The following is an 18177-nucleotide window of genomic DNA, read 5'->3' on the forward strand; positions in this document are numbered from 1 at the left end:
TTTATATTTATTATATAATATGATTGTATAAAGAAATATTTTCTGACCAACCATTTCTCAAAATGGGTCTTGTATAGCTATAAATGTATTAGTTTAAATTTTATATAACAAATAAAAGAGTTACAAGAAATTGATTTTCCTAATTTTGTTGGTGTTTTTGTGTAATCTAGATCTTTGAATTGAACTATCTTTTTATAGATTATTCTTTTCAAGATTTAAAAGAAACTTCTCCAACCCCCCTCTCTATTTTGAGAAGGGGGGTCATTCTGATACTAATTACCAAACATCCCTAAATTATGTCATTCACAAATCCATTTTATACATCTTACATATAGTAAATTAGAAATATAATATGTGATGATTCACCAGTAAAGATTTGTTTGTTGGCAGAAATGGCCGCGGACAGTGACGGAGGAGGTCAGCTGATTGAAACTATAGTTACATGTGAAGGTGATATTAAAGACCCCCAGTTCCCTCAGAAGTTCAAGCAGATCGTTCAGAAACTGCGACATTTACTGTGCAACGGTGAGTCAGAATACCGGCACAACATCTCGCCGCCCTCTCCGAGTGCATAAATGTTTGGTAAAACTATTTGTTGGACTTTAAAAACTCATAGGGTGTTTTGTGAACCACGGTGTCAAAAGTTGATGGTATGGATTTTGCAGAGTTTTTCTCTGGGTTTGCATACAAATAAGTACTTTTAAAATAAAAATAGGGTAAGATTAGTTTAATGTAAAATTTATATTTGCTTTTGAATATGTTTTAAAATAATAGCACAACGTTAAAGACTAGCGTTTAGTAAAGTTTTACTTGAGTTAGATTAAAATGTTTCATTTTGATTAAATATTGTTATTACCTTTCAGAAAACACCCTATGTGTGACAGAATAATTGCTAAGATCTTAAAAGTAATAACTTTTGTTAATTTTCTAGTAAGTTCTGTAATGTTTGAACTTCAAGTGTAAGTTTGTTAAATAATAATTTATAATGAGTAATGCTATCCCTTATCGAAGCATGGGTAATATCTTGATAGTAAAAAATTATGACCTAAGTAAGATAGGTAAGATAAGTTAGGTATTTCATTCATGGTTTCAAAGGTGAAATTCAGTATGCTATGGGCTAGACTCCTTTCCTAATTACAACAAACCTCTACTTGGAATTTCTGTTTGAATAAATTTTAAATGCAGCTAGTATAAATTGCAAGTGAGTTGTGACTCTAGCAGTGATCATTGTGCAGGTAACGGAGAATCTTTGAGAGTGGCTAAGGTGGAGCCATGGAACTCTGTGCGTGTGACTTTCACGATACCACGCGAAGCGGCACAGCGGTTGCGCCAGTTGGCGCAGGCTGGCGATGCCGCATTGCAGCAGTTGGGTATCCTGTCAGTACAAGTCGAGGGCGACCAGGTAACAACTATATGATAATATACTTGCTTTTAAAAACTAAATAGTGAAATTGCTCATTACGCTATTTTAGCCTAGTATTTTTTAGCAACTAAAACAACCTTAAGTTATAATTTAGCGACAAAAGGAATTTTATCACGGCAAGTTCTGGCTTTGTAAGTAAATCGGAGCTATTAAATGTGAATTATATTTTACTGAGACAAATATAAATTCTAGGGATGAATATGGATTACTTGTTGAAATGTTCATGCATGTTACTGAGCTTTTAAGAACATTTAACAGGCTCAACTGCTGCTTTTGTATTCATTACAGAATATTGGGGGGGGGGGAATCCGAAATTATCTTCTTATCTTTGTAAATGAAAAATAAAACCACTTCTATAAAATAATTTATTTTTGTTACCTGTGTTTTGAAGGTTTCATTTGAATAAATAAGTAGAATTAGACAAAAAATTCTGATTTTAAAATAATTATTAACAGGGTGACCACCCGACAAGGAAATCCGGACAGGAATATGTATTTATTTACTTAGTAATTGTGTTGTGGTGATTCTATTGTTGAACTGTCTTAAAGGGCAGACACAAATATTTAAGAGCCAGTTGTAATTGATAACATTAATTATGCTATTCTGGTGGTAACTATGGAAGGTTCTTTTCTGTATTGGTGTCTACGTATCCTACAGATCGCGAATTAAGTGCACTTCAATAATTTCTATAGCAGATAACTTTCTGATGCATTCTTCATATATTGGCCTGCAGTGAGATATATTTGGAACCAGATACTTCGTAAAACTGTAACCAGGGCTGCCACTAAGGATAATAATCTGGAAAAACGTGAATTATGTACGAATTTTTGCTCCAGGAGTACATGAGTGGATTATTTGTAAATTTTTATAATTTCTCTGGAATTTTTATTGGGATATCCGTTCCGGTAGGAATTTTTACAAGGATCTATTCCGATACTCGATACCACTGCTATTTTCACTTGATTCTGATACCAACGGAAGATTCAAATATGCTTGCAAAATTACAACTTCACAATATTACACCGAGTGATGTGTGTAAGCTGAATCTCGAATCCAAATAGGTCTTGTTCATGGACGATAGCTGATCCCATGGACGATAGCTGATCCCCAGTAAGAAAATTACCGATAGCTAACACATTATTACTTTCTGTATGAAAAAATGTAGATAGATAACCAAATAAAACCAATTACTGTAGTTTAATCAATAATAATTTGATTATAATTAGTATTTTTTATATTTATTTGGCACATCATTGCGAGTTTGCTGCGTCTATTCGTGGACAACTGATCGGTAGCACTTAAATTACTGATGCTAAAACTTGTTATTGTAGTTCTTTATGTATAAAAACTATTTAGTTACATATTAACAAAATAACATGATATATAAGTACACTAGTATTTTAATTGAAGTTCATATTTAAATGTCTATATTTGTCAACGCCAGTGTGTCTGCTGGTTCTATGCGCGGATTTTAGCTGCTCGTCAGATCACTAATTTTTATTTTATCTATAAGTTGTACTTTGTGTAGTTGTACAAAATAGTTTCTCTATAAATGTATCCATAAATATTTATGTAAATGGAATATATTCTGGAAGCTCATTTTATGAGCTATCATTTCTATTATTTAAAGGGAAAAAGTAGAGTATATGACCTTTGTAGTTTTAAAAATATATTAATTTCCCTGAATATCTCTGAATTCCTTTGATGTAGTGTGGTATTCTTAGGTCAAAGTTAAAAATAAAGTTCAGATGAAGGATTTGGTTTATGTGTTGGTTGTACCGAACTGACCTAGTTTGCCAGCAGAACCGTTTGCTGACCCCTTATATTTACCTGTCTCATGGTATTAGTTGGATTGACTATCTGACTCCATCCTAAGTAGCCAAAATGTAAGGCCAATACTCTACAGTCTCATTATCCCTGTGAGTAATCCTGTTCGATCCTAAGCACCAAGCAGCCAATATTTAAGACCAGAGCTCTAAAGTCTCAGCGTTCTGGGAGTGATCCTGTTCTATCCTAAACAGCCAATATATAAGGCCAGAACTCTACAGTCTCAGTATCCCTGGGAGTGATCCTGTTCTTTCGTAAGCAGCGCCAATATGTAAGGCCAGAACTGTAAAGTGTCAGTGTTTCTGGAAGTAATTCTGTTCTATCCTAAGCAGCAGGTATGTAAGGCCAAAACTCTACAGTCTGTCTCTAGGCATCATTCTATTATATTCCAAACACCTGAGATATATTGGTGTAATCTCATATTAAAATTTCATGTTTTGTATCAATGAAACATAATTATAATAAAATGCAAGGATATTAATATCAAAAAGTAACAAACCACTTATAGGTAAGAGAAAAGAATTAATCTTGATAGATCTTTTGGTTCATTTCTGTGTGCCTTTTAGGACTTTCCCTTGTGCCATAAAAAGTCCTTTCAATTAGAAAATCATAGGGATTTTTCCTGATGGATGTTGTAATTTGGAAATTAATTATAAGATTCGGATGTGAATGAATAATATTAATCAAAATTATGATCCAAACTCATTAAGAACTCCGTTTTAAGACGACAGCCTATAATATTTGTGCCAAATGGTAATTATAATCCAACTTAATCTTTTCCAACTGGGCAAGCTTAAGTTCCTTTATAAATCCCATAATCTTTACTGCAACTCATCAGAAAAAAACTGGTGTAATTCATTTCTTGGTTGAACAATTAATTTGGAATACACTTCAATAAATTAGGCAAAAATTGCTCTCAGGATGTTTGTTTATGTAGAATAATAGCTTGAGGTTCACATTATTCTTTTAATCTTTTGTTTAAAATTTTATACAGATATTTTTTCTGGTTATATTAGATTTGGATAAAATAAGAAATGATTATCATTGTACTTGAAAGCAAGAAGTTAATGTGAATGAACGTTTACAGGTGATCTCACTGCGGCTGGCTGGCCGGTTTGGTGGGGAAGCTCAGGAGATCGTATTACGAACTGGGGAGGCATCAACCAGCTCAGATGGGGCAGGGCCTTCTCAGTTTATCAGCCCCAATGTTGTGGCTCCCTCTGACGGGGATCCCATTCCTCCATTTCCCTCTGCTAACAAAGCATCTCCTCCATCAACCTTCCCTTTTGCCAGTATGACCCATGCCGCATCAGCGATTCAGAGTCGAACCGAGACACACTATGTGCCACCACCTCCACCCCCACCCTACCCCGATTCTCCTGCCCCCAATGTCGCATTGTCCAGCCCACTGCTGGTTAATCTCTTGCAGAACGATGGGGCTCCAGGGCCCTCCACCTCCAAAATGCCTCCGCCAGCCAGCAAGCAACTCCCAAGAGTAGTAAAGAGTTGCTCCCCTGTGCTCACCAAGAAACCGTCCCCACCTCACGACTCCACGGAGCTTCTACACCAGGCTGGCAACTCAGCGTTTGTCAGCGTCAACCCTACATGTCAGAGGTTTCCACAGGAGTTGACCCAGAAGGCTTCAACGTTCATGAGTCAGCCACTAGGGAAGCCTCAGGCTGCTGTATATCAACGGCCACCTCAGCCTGTACAACCATTTAACCCTCCCCCTCCTCAGGTAACTGTTATTCTTTAATCAGTTGTAATGTTTTGCCTATGAACTTTTTTAACTTGCTGTCTTAATGAATTTCATATTTTAATGTACATGTCCAGAGAGAATCAAGAATTTATTGAAAGTAAACAGAAAAATTAAAAGATCTGCATCTAATATAAAAGTTATAACCTGTGAGCTGAAAAACAAAATTCTATTTGGAAAACAGTTTGGGAACTTGAAAGTTTAGTTTTATTTTTATATTTATAGGTCAGTAACCGTCTACCACTGCAGCAGACGGGACAACCTCCAGTGGTGTTACCACAAAGAACTCAAGTGCCTCTGAACCAGAGGTTAGCGGCGCCCCAGCCACAGCCCCCGCTGTATAGTCCGGCTCGCTATCCACCAGCACCAGCCCAAACTCAACCCTACCAACCGCAGTCCCCAATCATCAAGAGTCCTCTGCCTCAGCCTGTGAAGCAGAGGGTCTTCACTCAAAGTGCTGTGACTAGCCAACCAGTTTTTCCACCTCAACAAAATCAACTGCCTTTACCAAATTCATCAAATACACTACACAATCCGGTTTTACATCAAAACCAAGCTACTGCATTTGCAACAAGACCTCCGCAGCAGAGGATATTCCAAGCTAGGCAGACTCTGGAGCAAAGAGAAGTGAACCATCCTGTCATACAACATGCTGTGCCATCTGCCTTGAGACAACCTCAAAATCCTGTAGCCAACTTTCCTCCACCATCACCAACACCTTCTACCATCGGTGTCAACCCTCCACCATATCCTAGACTACCTAATCCGGTGTTAAGATTCCCAATGCAAGAAGCGCAAGTAACACAGGAAGAAAAAGTTTCAGGAAGTGAAGAAAAAACAGTAGAACATTTGAAGGAAGAGAAACCACCATCACCACCGAGCTCTCCACCTCTGACGTCTAATGGAAAGAAACGTCAGTTCTTAATAAACCCTCTAACAGGGCATCTGGAGCCCATGCCGAGTGAGAGCAGTTCAGACAGTGAAGCAGAGGAGAATGTGCCCAACTCCACATCCCAGCCCAACCTGGACGATCCCTTCTTCACGTTCCCATCACCCCTTAATGACCGGTCGAATTCTGTCTACTCTGATGACGATGACGATGTGAGTTCTACTGTCTCACGACGAGCAGATACAACCACTACGGATCAGTCTGACTCAGAAGCCACCAACCGATCGACCAATAGTGAGGCTTCTTCTGTTGTTAGACATAGAGTGAAGGCCACTTCCAGCCCCGCCCCAGGTGAGAAGATTAAGCTGCGACTTAAATTGGAGAAGAATGAGCCAGTGACACCGGCATACAAAGTGGACGTGAGCTTCGTGAATGTGCCACAGGTGAGGAAAGCTGACAAGGGACTATCTAAGATATTCCCTAGTGGGGGAGTACCAGGAACGTCTGCCACTGGGGAGGAACCAAGAGTCCCACCTTTACATATCTCCCTGAGAGGGAGGAATGCAGCAGTTGTTGTGGGATCAAGAAAAGACAAGAAGTATTCATCTAAGGAGTCGAAAGAAGGCAAGAAGTCCAGCAGTAAACTGAAAACAAAGAGTTTACTGGAGGATGGTATCAATCCCACGCTGGTAAAGAAGTGTCATCCAAGTGAAAAAGTATTGACGAAAACAGTGATGAAATCCAGTGTATTCGAGCCAGGTGAAGTGAAAGTGCGAACAAAGTTCAAAGGAAGGACGGCTTGTGATCACGAGGATGAGGAGGAGTTGCCGAACTCTAGGATTATTGAACCGGGGGAAATTGTTTTGCCGTGTAGTTTACCGACACCAGTCAGAACATTTCCTACAGAGGAAGAAGTCGCTTCTATTTTGAGATCGATGCCTTCCACTGGTGGACACCACAAATTAAGTTTAAGTGGAAAAGTGAAAAAACGAGACTCAAAAAAGAAGTTATATCCTAGGGAGAGAGGCTTATTAACGGGTGGTAGGATAATGGAGGAGGGTTCGACTGGGGGTAGTAGTGGGTCGAAGTCAGGTAATGTACAGAGAAAAACGGGTAAAAGTAGTTCGGTTTCATTGTTAAAAATGAGTGTAGTGAAGTCAGCCACAAAAGAAGCTAGGATGATGGCCGCAGCGAGGATTTCCAACAGTGAGCGACAGAGGATGAATAATGCCAACTCAGCCTTAGGCAATGGAGTTGTGCAGAGAAGGCCATCCAACACTGCCACGGATAGTAAAGAACTTGCAGGCTTCACAGGTTAGTCTGTTACATTTTTGTTTCAGTTAATTAAAAATCACCAATTTAGTGTTAAATTAACTATATAAGTTAAATCAGTATAGTAATGAACCTATTTTTAACTTTCATTATTAGTTGTTGTAAGTATTCACTGTTTATAAACATTATATTCCCTAATGAATTTTGTATGTTCCTTGACTTTTACAAGTGATAACATTAACTCATAAATGTTGAGTAACTTTTAGTATAAATTTTATAACAATCTTAATGTCAAATTAATTATTTTAGTAATAACTTAATAATTTAGTTTTATAAATGACAAAATATGCCCTGATAGTACACACAAATGTGTGTGTGTGTGCACGCATGCATGTACAGTACTCCTATGCGTGTGTGTCTAATGATATGCGTTGTAACACTAAGTAACAGAGTACAGCAGCTGATTATCGTGAGCGAGTGTTTCTGCTTACAGCAACAACTGGGTCAATGAGAGTGTACCCTTACTGTAAAAAGTTAGATTTAGTCAGCGAGATATTTTCCTTATAGCGTATGAAGCGTTAAACTCTCCTACAGCAAAATACATATTTATTACCTAAAATAAAAGATTAGTACTCAGCAGTAGCATGTTCATTAATTTGTTTAGGATTTATACAATTGTAATTAAAAATACTTCATAGAGGATAATTTTTTTATAGGCATTTAGTTATTTGTAGACAATCAAAATACATCATCTCATCACTGCTGAGGGAAGATTCAATACGTTGAGTATATGATAAACATTAATCTGTTTTAGTAGGGTTCTCAGAATATTTGTACTTAAGGGAACAAGTGTAATTTTATGATTAGGGTTTGATATTTTTTTAATTGAGCATTATTATAGTATGTTGACAGAAACGTACAGTATACACTGTTATTAAAACAATGGTGGGACAGCGAGGAAAGGTAGTACTTAAGAAATATTCAGTGTAATATTTTAGGTCTTTTAATAGCTACGTGTCAAATATTGTATTGCACTGTATTTTCATAACACTGCAATGTAAACATATAAGTATACAAAACTTCATAAAAAATATAATTTATTTACTGGAGGTTTTTTTAATTACCACAATATAATATTTAGTAGAAACTTGTTTGATTCATTGTAATTAACTGTTTACAAGAATCAGAAATTTCAAGTATTGTTAATCAGTATTAGAATATCAACTAGACTAGATTTATTTGGTTGGATAAAAATTAAATTTATTTGGGCATTTATCGTAAATCCAGATATTATAGTGTTGCAGGTTTAATATGATAAATGGCTTTTACATTTTAAAATTAACCAAAACAATCAGAAGTTTCAAAATCTTTGTTTTTTGTAATGTCAATAAAACCATGATCAAGGTCTTCAGATTATCTTTCTTCTATGAAAACAAATTTTATTTCAGAGAGAAAATCTGTATTCTGTCTACTCAAATAGTAAATGCTTCTTTCCCTAGAAAAATAATATAATTAAATGTTGTATTTTCGTTTTGGAATGAAAGATTGTAAGTATATAAAAAACTGTTTAACTTTATTAAACTAAATCTTCAACATGTAACTTATTTAATCTTATTCTTCCTTACTTCCATTCTTTATTTTCAATTTATGAGTTTTTTCACAAACCATAATTAAAATGTGATATTAAGTTGTTTGTATACTGTTGCAGCGGCTCAAGGCCTGTTGTCCGGTGTGAAGCCAGGTGGACAGCCACCATCACCTCATGTGCCATTCCGCCACAACTGTGTCTCGGAGTTGCTCAAGAAGACTCCCAGCGATCTCACCATTCGTAAGGTATCCACATCCAAGCTGGAGGGAAAGAGTAGCAAGAGGCCCAGGGACTTGGATTCCAAGCGCAGTCAGAGCTCGCATTTCAGTAAAAGTCAAGAGAGGAAGCCCAACATCCTGACTGTGAACAGAGTCCAAGTGATAGAGCCGCTGCTGCCAAGAATTACACCCAATTCAGCCAAACAGCCTGGGCCTAGCTTACCAGTTAGCGAGTTGGATGTCTCAGAAAAGAAAGTGAAGCAGAGGTTATTGGAAGAGGAACCGGTGAAAAAAGTGGAAGTGAATGAAGTTATTCAGACAGAAATAAAAAATGAAGTGGAGTGTTGTGCTGTTAAACCTGTGCCAGTAGAGATAACGGCCAGGGTAGGGGGTGGTGGGGAGAGTCCAGCGGGAGGTGGGGAACAAGGAAACACTCAGGGAGAGGATTCGGGGATAGAATCGATGGATGCTTTATCGGAGAAGTCGCCGAACCAGGGGGAATCACCTTGTCGGAAAGATGAAAAGGATTCTAGTGGAATAGTAGTACCTGCTTCTAATTCTAACCCTCCTGAGAAAATAGTGAGGACTAAAAGTAGTGAAGGGGAGTCGGCACATAGTGTTGTTAAAGTCGAAAACGCGAGTGATAGTGTCAGTGTCACGGACAAAAGCGTTGATCGAAGCGAACCTATTGTTGATACATCTATAAGTAATAAAAGTGAACCTACTTTAGTTGAACCGCAGACTGTTAGTGATAATGCTAAAGAGGAGGGGCCTAGTTTGGAGAGTAAAACTGTGACAATACCAGAGCCTCCTACTCTAAACTCACCCACGTTAGAAGACCCACAACCTATCAGGATCACGCCTGCACTGTACACTTATTCGAATCCAGAGAAGCACCGGGAGGATACGCCATCTCCGGTTCCTGCTGAGGAGGAACCATCCACTCCTGCACTGGAGAGCCCACCACCCACAGCTCAACCACCCCCAGCAGTCATCCCCCCCGCCAGAGCAAAGAGGAAGCGGAAACAAGAGCTTGAAGAACGACCAGAAGATACCACCACTAAACCGGTTGTTTTAGAGCCTCAAGTCACATCTGATACACAGGCTACTCCTGATAAACTCAAGCCAACTCACAGCACTGGTAAGTCCATCAATACAGTTAATTATCTTTATATATATATATATATATATATATATATATTTCTTGTGTTCGTGTGTATGTGACTGAACTCCTCCTAAACGACTGAACCGATTTTGATGAAATTTTGTGTGTGTTTTCAATGGAATTCGAGAATGGTTTAGATTCACAATTTGGTCCACTGGAAAATGCTTTTTTAACAGCTGTTAATACTGTCAGCTGAAGTTCGTCAAAGAGGCAGAAACATTTAATATTTAGAAAATTATTATTGTAAAGTGCTTGATCAGTAGTGTAATGCAGATTGCATAGAAGAAGTTATTGCCTAATTTTCAGTTTAGATTGCACCAATGGTCAATAAACTATATAATGTAATGAAAATACTATTAAACGCTGTTATAAAACACCTCATTGCACAAAGCCGTAAGTGGTTGCACATAAGGTAATCGAATTTGGTTAGATTGAAGGTAAATGAAAAGAGCAGAGAGAAGACGCTTTATGATCAAATTTGGTTTCTTTGATACATTTTCTTGATTAGACCACAAGGCAAACTCCACAATAATACTAGAAATGTCTTAGACAGAAAACTAATTTTAACATACCGAATTTGATTCTTTACAACCTAATTAGTTTATCAAGGTTCATCTCTATAGATGAATTGTACTGAGGCAGGAATTATGGTACATACCTTCATAATGCACCTAAGAAGCTCACGACTATTAATTATCTCAGGAATGTTTAGAATATGATAGAAAAATAATATGTGAATATAGTGTACTGGTTTTCAACAGGAAATTGCATGCGAAGCCACGGGAAACTGCTAGTATTTTATAAATTTAATTGTAATTTATGCAGATTTAATCCTTGGGCTACTAAGTGTGATCCCAACCGATATCTTATAGAACTCGAGTGAAATTACAGGTTGCCAACAAAAACCTAGTAACTGAACACACTTCACAAGTGGTAAGATTTTCAATTGAACAGTAGGAGAGCTGCAGATTGTCTGTTACCACAGCTCAGTGTGTACAAGGCATAGGAATCTTATTACCTCAAGATGTCAGCTTTAGTCCTGCCCACTACCAAATTACTTTCAAATATCAGTTACTTTCTGGATCATCCTTGTATTTTAATAAATGATTGTATTACGACAACAGCTACAGTGGTAATGATAATTGGATAAAAATCATCATGTCTGGTCTCTGGACTCTCCACTGTGTTGTTATGATAATCATCCTATCTGACATAAGAGAATTACCATAGCCATCCATAACTGGGGACTTCCATGTTGAGGAGACAATTATATAAGTTGAAAACTGAGCGCTTATGCTTAAAAACTGTTTAAAATTAAGAAATTGCTATAATAGGTGAGAAATTAAAAATAATACTAGTACTGCTAGTTTAGTTTACCAATTGAAACATAAATGTATACACATAAACAGTCAATGTTTACTTTAATACGTTCGCTGTATGTATACATTTTTAAAATATATTTTTATTTACTTTTGGATGAAATATTATAAGAGATATATGAAAATTACTCATTAAAACATTATCTCTCTCTACCATTTTGGAAATGCGGTAACTGTGGTTACCGCTAGCTCTTGAGGACAGTCTTCCTTACCAGTTGGTAACTCTAGTTACCACTCGGACTAGGGAACACCCTTTTATGGCAGTGGGAATATTCCAAATGAATACATTGTAGATAAGTGAACTGTATTTTATTCATTTAGACAAACATAAACAATATTTATACGTAAATGTGTAGACCAAAATGAATGTAAAAGTTTATAAAAATGTGAAAAAGCTTATATACATCTCCGTTAACTCATTCAAATTCAGTTATTATTTACAAATATGTGATAAGTAGTTATAACAAAATATATTTAACCCTTTAAGCGTCATGAAAAACTGGACCTGATCTTTGATTAAGTTAAAAAATTTTTTATTTCCAATGTGTAAAGTTAAATTTATTTTTGTTTCTATATGTCAAAAGAGTTATTTAACGGTAAATAAAATTTGTTTAGCCCTTTCTGGATTTCCTAGGCTAATTTTTAACTTTTGAGAATATCGTAGAATAGCAGTATATGTAGTTGTCACTAATTTTTTTATCATTTATTCAGTAAGTAGGGGAATGAAACACAGTTTTACAGATAAACATATACTGTATTACAATCTAATAAAATACAAAAGTAGACAAAGAGTGTTTATTTGGTGGCGGGCTGTCGCAACTGGCATTCCGTGCGTCTCCCGCAAGCCACTGTTATCGCGTGGACTCTGAACCTTGTTATCGCTCGACAACCTGTAGGACGGCCTTGCGGGGCTTAAATTATGTTTCTTGCTTTCTGAGAACATCCTTATGACCGTATTAAAATATGAAAAATTTTGGGGTTGACCAAGTAATTGCTCAGAATTACCAAATCTTGAAATTCCGAATCGTCTGGATTCGCCATTCACACGAATAATGGTAAAAAAAAAAAACATTAAATAAACACTGGACACTGCTGTATATAATATTAATAATTTACTTTAAAAAGAATAGGACACAACAGAAAATTAGCGATAACCGAAATACAGGCCTAGATGCCTTGACGGGAGCTCCCGTCAATGACTTTGTGAAAGGTGCGGGGCCACGCCCGCTAGACAGTGTTTGGCCAATTAGAAGCCACTGTCACTCCCATTGTAGTAGAATTCGAGGTAGGGCAACCCGTCTGTATGTTGCATGACTATTAGAACCATCTAGCGGCAAAATATTCAACTAACAAAGCAGTAAGAAAATAAAGAATGCAAAAACGCGGATCCACGGCAATAACGTTTTGAGCTTGTAGTGGCCCTCCGCGGATCCGCGTCAATAACGCTGGAAAGGTTAAATATTTTTAAATGATTGTAGTTTAAAAAAAATATTGTAGTACATAAAATTATAAAAATTTAAGAAAAAAGAAGAAATAAGTTAACTAAAATAAAATATTGATATAATGTGTATATATATATATTCTAACAAACCCACCCAAAAGTTGTTTATTATTTACAAATACGCCTAAAACTTGGTTTTTGTACACCACTTTGTCCAGGGGTAAGATCCATTGTGTGCACAATCATTTACTACAAAAAAAATTGTAAAAGTCATTAAAAATAATGGAAAAGTCTAATGTGAAAACAAAGTGCATAAAAATACGGGAAAAGTTCCTCCCGAGGAGCGAGAAATACATCATTGTGATAGCTCGAGTGCTGGCCGCACACTGACCTTATTTCAGAACAAAGGCTCTATGGTAACCATAGTTACCGCCCGCTCCTAGCGCAGCGTAGTAGTGGTAACCAGAGTTACTGCCCGCAGTGAATGTGTTAAAAAAAGGCTAATAGCTAAATCTAGATATTGCATACGGTGGCTATGCAATTGAATGATTTGTCTCTTTATATTGGTATACTACTTGTTTATTATTAATCCTTGAGAGACAACCTTATCAACGTGAAGCACCTAAAAACGATAAGCCAAATGTACCAAGATAAGCCAAATGTACCAAGACATGATTATAAATTAAAAATCTATATATATAAAAATGAAACTGTTCGTGTGTAACAGCATCACTCACAAACGGCTGGACGGATTCGCCTAATTTTTTTTTTAATTTGTTCGTCTTGATCTGTAGAAGGTTATAGGATACTTTTTATCCCTTTCCCGATTCAGGATTCCGCCCCACTGGTTACAGAAATACCCGTAAGAAATGCATTGCAGCAAACATATGTTATTAAGTGAAAGAGTCTTTTCAAATTTTTAATCAGCTGTTCTTTGTAAACATATATAATGCGACAAAAAATTGTTGTTATTTTTGACAGTAACTAAGTAAACATAAATATATCATTGAAGCAACGATTTTGTCGGGAACATCTGCCGGGGAAGATGTCTTCATCCCTCGCATCCCCTTAATTCCATCCGACTTGCCATTTGAATTTAAGAGACTTCAGTTCCCCGTTCGACTTGCGTTCGCAATGACGATTAATAAGGCACAAGGACAATCACTTAACGTCGCAGGAATCCATCTGGAACCCTCATGTTTCTCGCAAGGTCAATTATACGTCGCTTGCTCAAGAGTCGGAAACCCGAAGAACCTTTATATTTATGCTCCAAATAATACAACTAATAACGTTGTTTACCAAAACGCATTAAAATAAACAAAAAAATTTTATAATAGATTTTATGATATGCTACGATGTATTAGTAGAGCAATAAATTAATTGGAAAAACGTATAATAAAATTAGTATTTCTTTTCGATGCTTGATTGATGTAGCCCTCTCTACTGCCACGCGAGCGGAGCCGCGGGTTTAGGCTAGTTAATTATAAGATTTAAATTGAATGTAAGAAATGTTTCTCTTAGGTGGTAAAATCATAACTTTTTGAACAGCCTCAACTTACCTGAATTTTTATGAATGTTTATAGTTGTATCTTTTCTTAAGAAGATGCAGATAGTTTTATTTAGCTTATTCCAAGCATCAATATATGAAGTACTTGTATTTGAATCTGTAACAAATGAAAAAATTTTACCAGGTAGCAGATTGATATCATTCACATACCATTAATGTCCAAATACATTGTTTGGGTACGTAGACATACAACCCTTTCTACCTGCCCAAAGATTTGGTAGACTCAATATTCTATTCATATTTCATGAAATTTGCATATAAATGAAACTGTTGTAGGGGGTGTTGAACCTCGGACACTGCGAGGTGTAGGGAGTGGAAAATCACTGCTGGAGCAGCTTCTGATAGAGATCCCACCTGAGCAGAGCCTGGATCAACGCCGTACCCGCAACACTCGCTCTCACTCAAACAGGTAAGTACTGTCTACTATAAAGGTTACCCTCATTCTTATTTTATTTTTTATTATCATTTCGCACTACTTACTTTCTTCCTTTAAGTAACACATGAAATACTCTTGAGGTATCCTGTTGCCCTAGTTCTGAAATGCAGGTGATGTACCTCACAGCATCACAGACCACCCACTTCTCTTCTTGGCATTGTCATTTTAAATATTAGATTTTTCTAATAATCTCACTTTTTTATTGTTTTATTTTGATTGATTGCCATGTAGCTTGCCACTTGAGACTTTTTTGAGGGTTTTTTTTCTGCTTTTGCGTTGGGTGAAGCCATCAATAATGCTGTTGTAATCTATCTACAAAGTTACGTCACTTTGCATGCAGAGCAACATCAAACGTTAATCCTTGGTTTTCAGACGTTCTACTTCAAGATTTGTGTCTGAGTTACTGTTGTGTATGATGCAATCATGAAGTTTTGAATGTAATATAACAGAGTCAGACATTGATGGAAGAACCTTTAAAGTGTCATCGTCGACTAAATCCAAATTCTGAGATTCACTGATGGTTAGGAACCAGGTTTTGTGACTACAATGAAAAACCCAATTATCTTATTGACCTTTTTGAGAACTTCTTTTCTTTGCCGTTTTTCAGCCATATACCAGAATGACAAGTCATTATGGGACAGAAATGACAAGTCACCACAAACAAAGGAAACTGCAGACAGGTTTTCATGTCATAACAGATGTACATTTGTGGTGGTGGGGTGGGCAGCGTGGAGGTGCATGTAGCAACCAGTTAGATGGGGAGTTGCTGGAAGATTTGGGGCGGGGTGGGGTGAGCTTGGGACTGATTGCGGTGCTGAGCGGCTGTGACATGTGCAATCACCGCACATCTATAGACAACATGACACTGGTGCTATTTTACCATACACAGCGTAGTAACTTTCATATAATTTACAATATATCTCAGCTAATTACTTTATTTCAGTAGTGATATAGTAATTGTTGCAATATAAAAATTGTTTAAATTTTTTTTATTTTATGCAGACTCCCAAAAAAATTTGTGCCCTTCAAAAGTTCTACCGTGTCTATTCATTAAAATGGGTTTGATAATAGTAGCTTTCAGCCTTGTATTTCTCTTTTACCTTAGTCTTGTGTATTGTAATATAAAAAGCTACAGCTTTAATATTTTTGTGAGTAAAAACTCCTTTTTTTACTTAGCTTGGTTATTTTCTTTTACTAATTTTTAAAAACGCCATATTCACCAAAATATCATGTATTTTCCTTACGTGATTCAAAATTATTTTTCCCTGATTAGACTTAAAATATGACTTATTTGTAGTTCTATTGGCATTTGCTTTTTTGATATATTTCAAAAACGTTATGACATCAAAATACAATACTACGTTCAATTTACTTAAACGAACCAAAATAATTCAGGAAAATACATTTATCGAAAACGGAAAACTTTTATGAAACATCCAGAAGGGGGTTGGAATCCCTTTCCAACCTTAGGGATCCAATCCACTGGCCTCTAAAGTTGTTAAATTTTCCATAAGAGTTGCATTGCAGTAAACGCATGTTATTAATTGAAAGAGCATGTTAAAATGTGATCAACTATTCTTTGTAAACATTATATATAACAATACAATCATATGTTTAATTTAATGTAAGTACTATTTTAAATTTCTTCATATTTATAGCTTGAAAGCATAGATTAAGCTTAGAAGTAACAACATTTCTTATTTCAACCTTTTCTGTAATCAATGTTGAGTACACAGTTATCCAGATAATAAAATTGAAAGCTTTTTTAAAAATACACTTTTAACAGTAACCTTTAACAAATATTACGTATGCTTGATCAAAGAGAAAATTCCTATCTTACTTTTGCTACATATTTAAAAACTATTGTAAAACCCAATTTATCTATATACAGGGTGTAAAAATGTCCCGCACTGGCTTGGTAACTCCCGAACAATTACATATATATATATATAGTGATTTTATATATATATATATATATATATATATATATACATAAAACATTTTTGTTGTTGTACAGAAACAGAGTTTTCAGAACTGTGTATGTAATATATTTTCTTGATTGGGGCAACAAAGCTAAGTAAATTACAATGGTTATAAGTATATGCTTTTCGACCAATGTAGGATTTTCAGGTCCACGTATATATTTCCTGATCGGAGTAACAAGACTTAACTCAACCATGGTGTCAAAAATATAATTCTTTTGAACCAGAAGTGCTCATACACGTGCATAGCCTAAAATAAAAAACCATACACAATATCGCGTAACATATGAAGCTTTTAACCATGAACACTGTAATAATATGTACCTAAAATATGCCTACTTCCGTTAAAAAGTTACATAGAGTCTCTCCAGTTTTCAGTTCACCAAGTGCGTTAACTGAAAAGTAATTTGACTCTGGGATTCCTCCTCACTGAGGTAAAATAATTCAATTGTTGGAGCTGTTAAGTATAAAATTATAGAATATTGGAGAGAATTTGAATTATTCCATTTATAAAATCTGTTTCATTCTTAGGCTTCAGAGCCCCAATATACTGCTTGTAGATCAAAAGGTTAGAATATCATTAAAAATAAATAAAATAAATCTATATACAGTGTGCCCACAAAGTCATGTCACAATTTTAATTGATTATAGCTTCTCTATTATTGATTACAAGCCTATGAAACATATATAAATCAAAAAAGTTGTTTATACATGTTTTGTTTTAATTGGCTGAATTACCCCCTGTTCTCATCTGTGGCTAACATTTTTACAAAAACGGCCATAATGGCAACTTTATTTTTCACTAATTTCACTATATTTTTTTAACTAGCAAAGTTTTATACTGTGATTTCAGTGCAGCGTGAGTATCGTCAAGTGTTTTATGAATATCCCTCTGAAAGATGCAGCATTTATTGATGGGATAAGATGTTTAAGGAAACAGGCAGTTTATTGGACAAAATGCGGACAGGTAGGCTATAAAAAGGAGATGAAACCTTTGAAAATATTCAAAACCGTTTTGTAAGAAGTTCAAAAATGTTTAAGCAGCAACATAGACATGAGTTAAATGTCCCTTCACAAAGTTTTTAAGAAAATACTTAAATTTAATGTTTAAACTCCTCAGATATTGCATGCTTTGAAGCGAGATGACAAAGATTTATGACTTTGCTGTTGTTACTCATTATGAAAATGGATTGGATCAACAGTTTATAAACCAAATTTTTTTAGTGTTGAGGCT

The 18177-nt window shown here is 35.9% G+C and overlaps 1 protein-coding gene across 6 annotated transcripts in view; it reads left to right on the plus strand.

Annotated features, from left to right (window-relative positions):
• Positions 1-18177, plus strand: part of LOC124367436 (flocculation protein FLO11) — a 90037-nt gene that overhangs the window by 44935 nt on the left and 26925 nt on the right. For 5 of the 6 annotated variants that reach the window (XM_046824249.1, XM_046824273.1, XM_046824285.1 and 2 more), the window contains exons 3-8: positions 391-525; positions 1236-1402; positions 4338-4988; positions 5232-7209; positions 8876-10114; positions 14802-14934. In XM_046824249.1, the coding sequence (XP_046680205.1) occupies positions 393-525; positions 1236-1402; positions 4338-4988; positions 5232-7209; positions 8876-10114; positions 14802-14934 (4301 nt within the window). In that variant the 5' untranslated portion in view covers positions 391-392. Of the gene's footprint in view, positions 1-390; positions 583-1235; positions 1403-4337; positions 4989-5231; positions 7210-8875; positions 10115-14801; positions 14935-18177 lie in introns of those variants that run through there. The other variant, XM_046824278.1, reaches the window with a different exon arrangement.

The sequence above is a fragment of the Homalodisca vitripennis genome, chromosome 1, assembly GCF_021130785.1.
Source record: "Homalodisca vitripennis isolate AUS2020 chromosome 1, UT_GWSS_2.1, whole genome shotgun sequence".
Classification (NCBI taxonomy): domain Eukaryota; kingdom Metazoa; phylum Arthropoda; class Insecta; order Hemiptera; family Cicadellidae; genus Homalodisca; species Homalodisca vitripennis.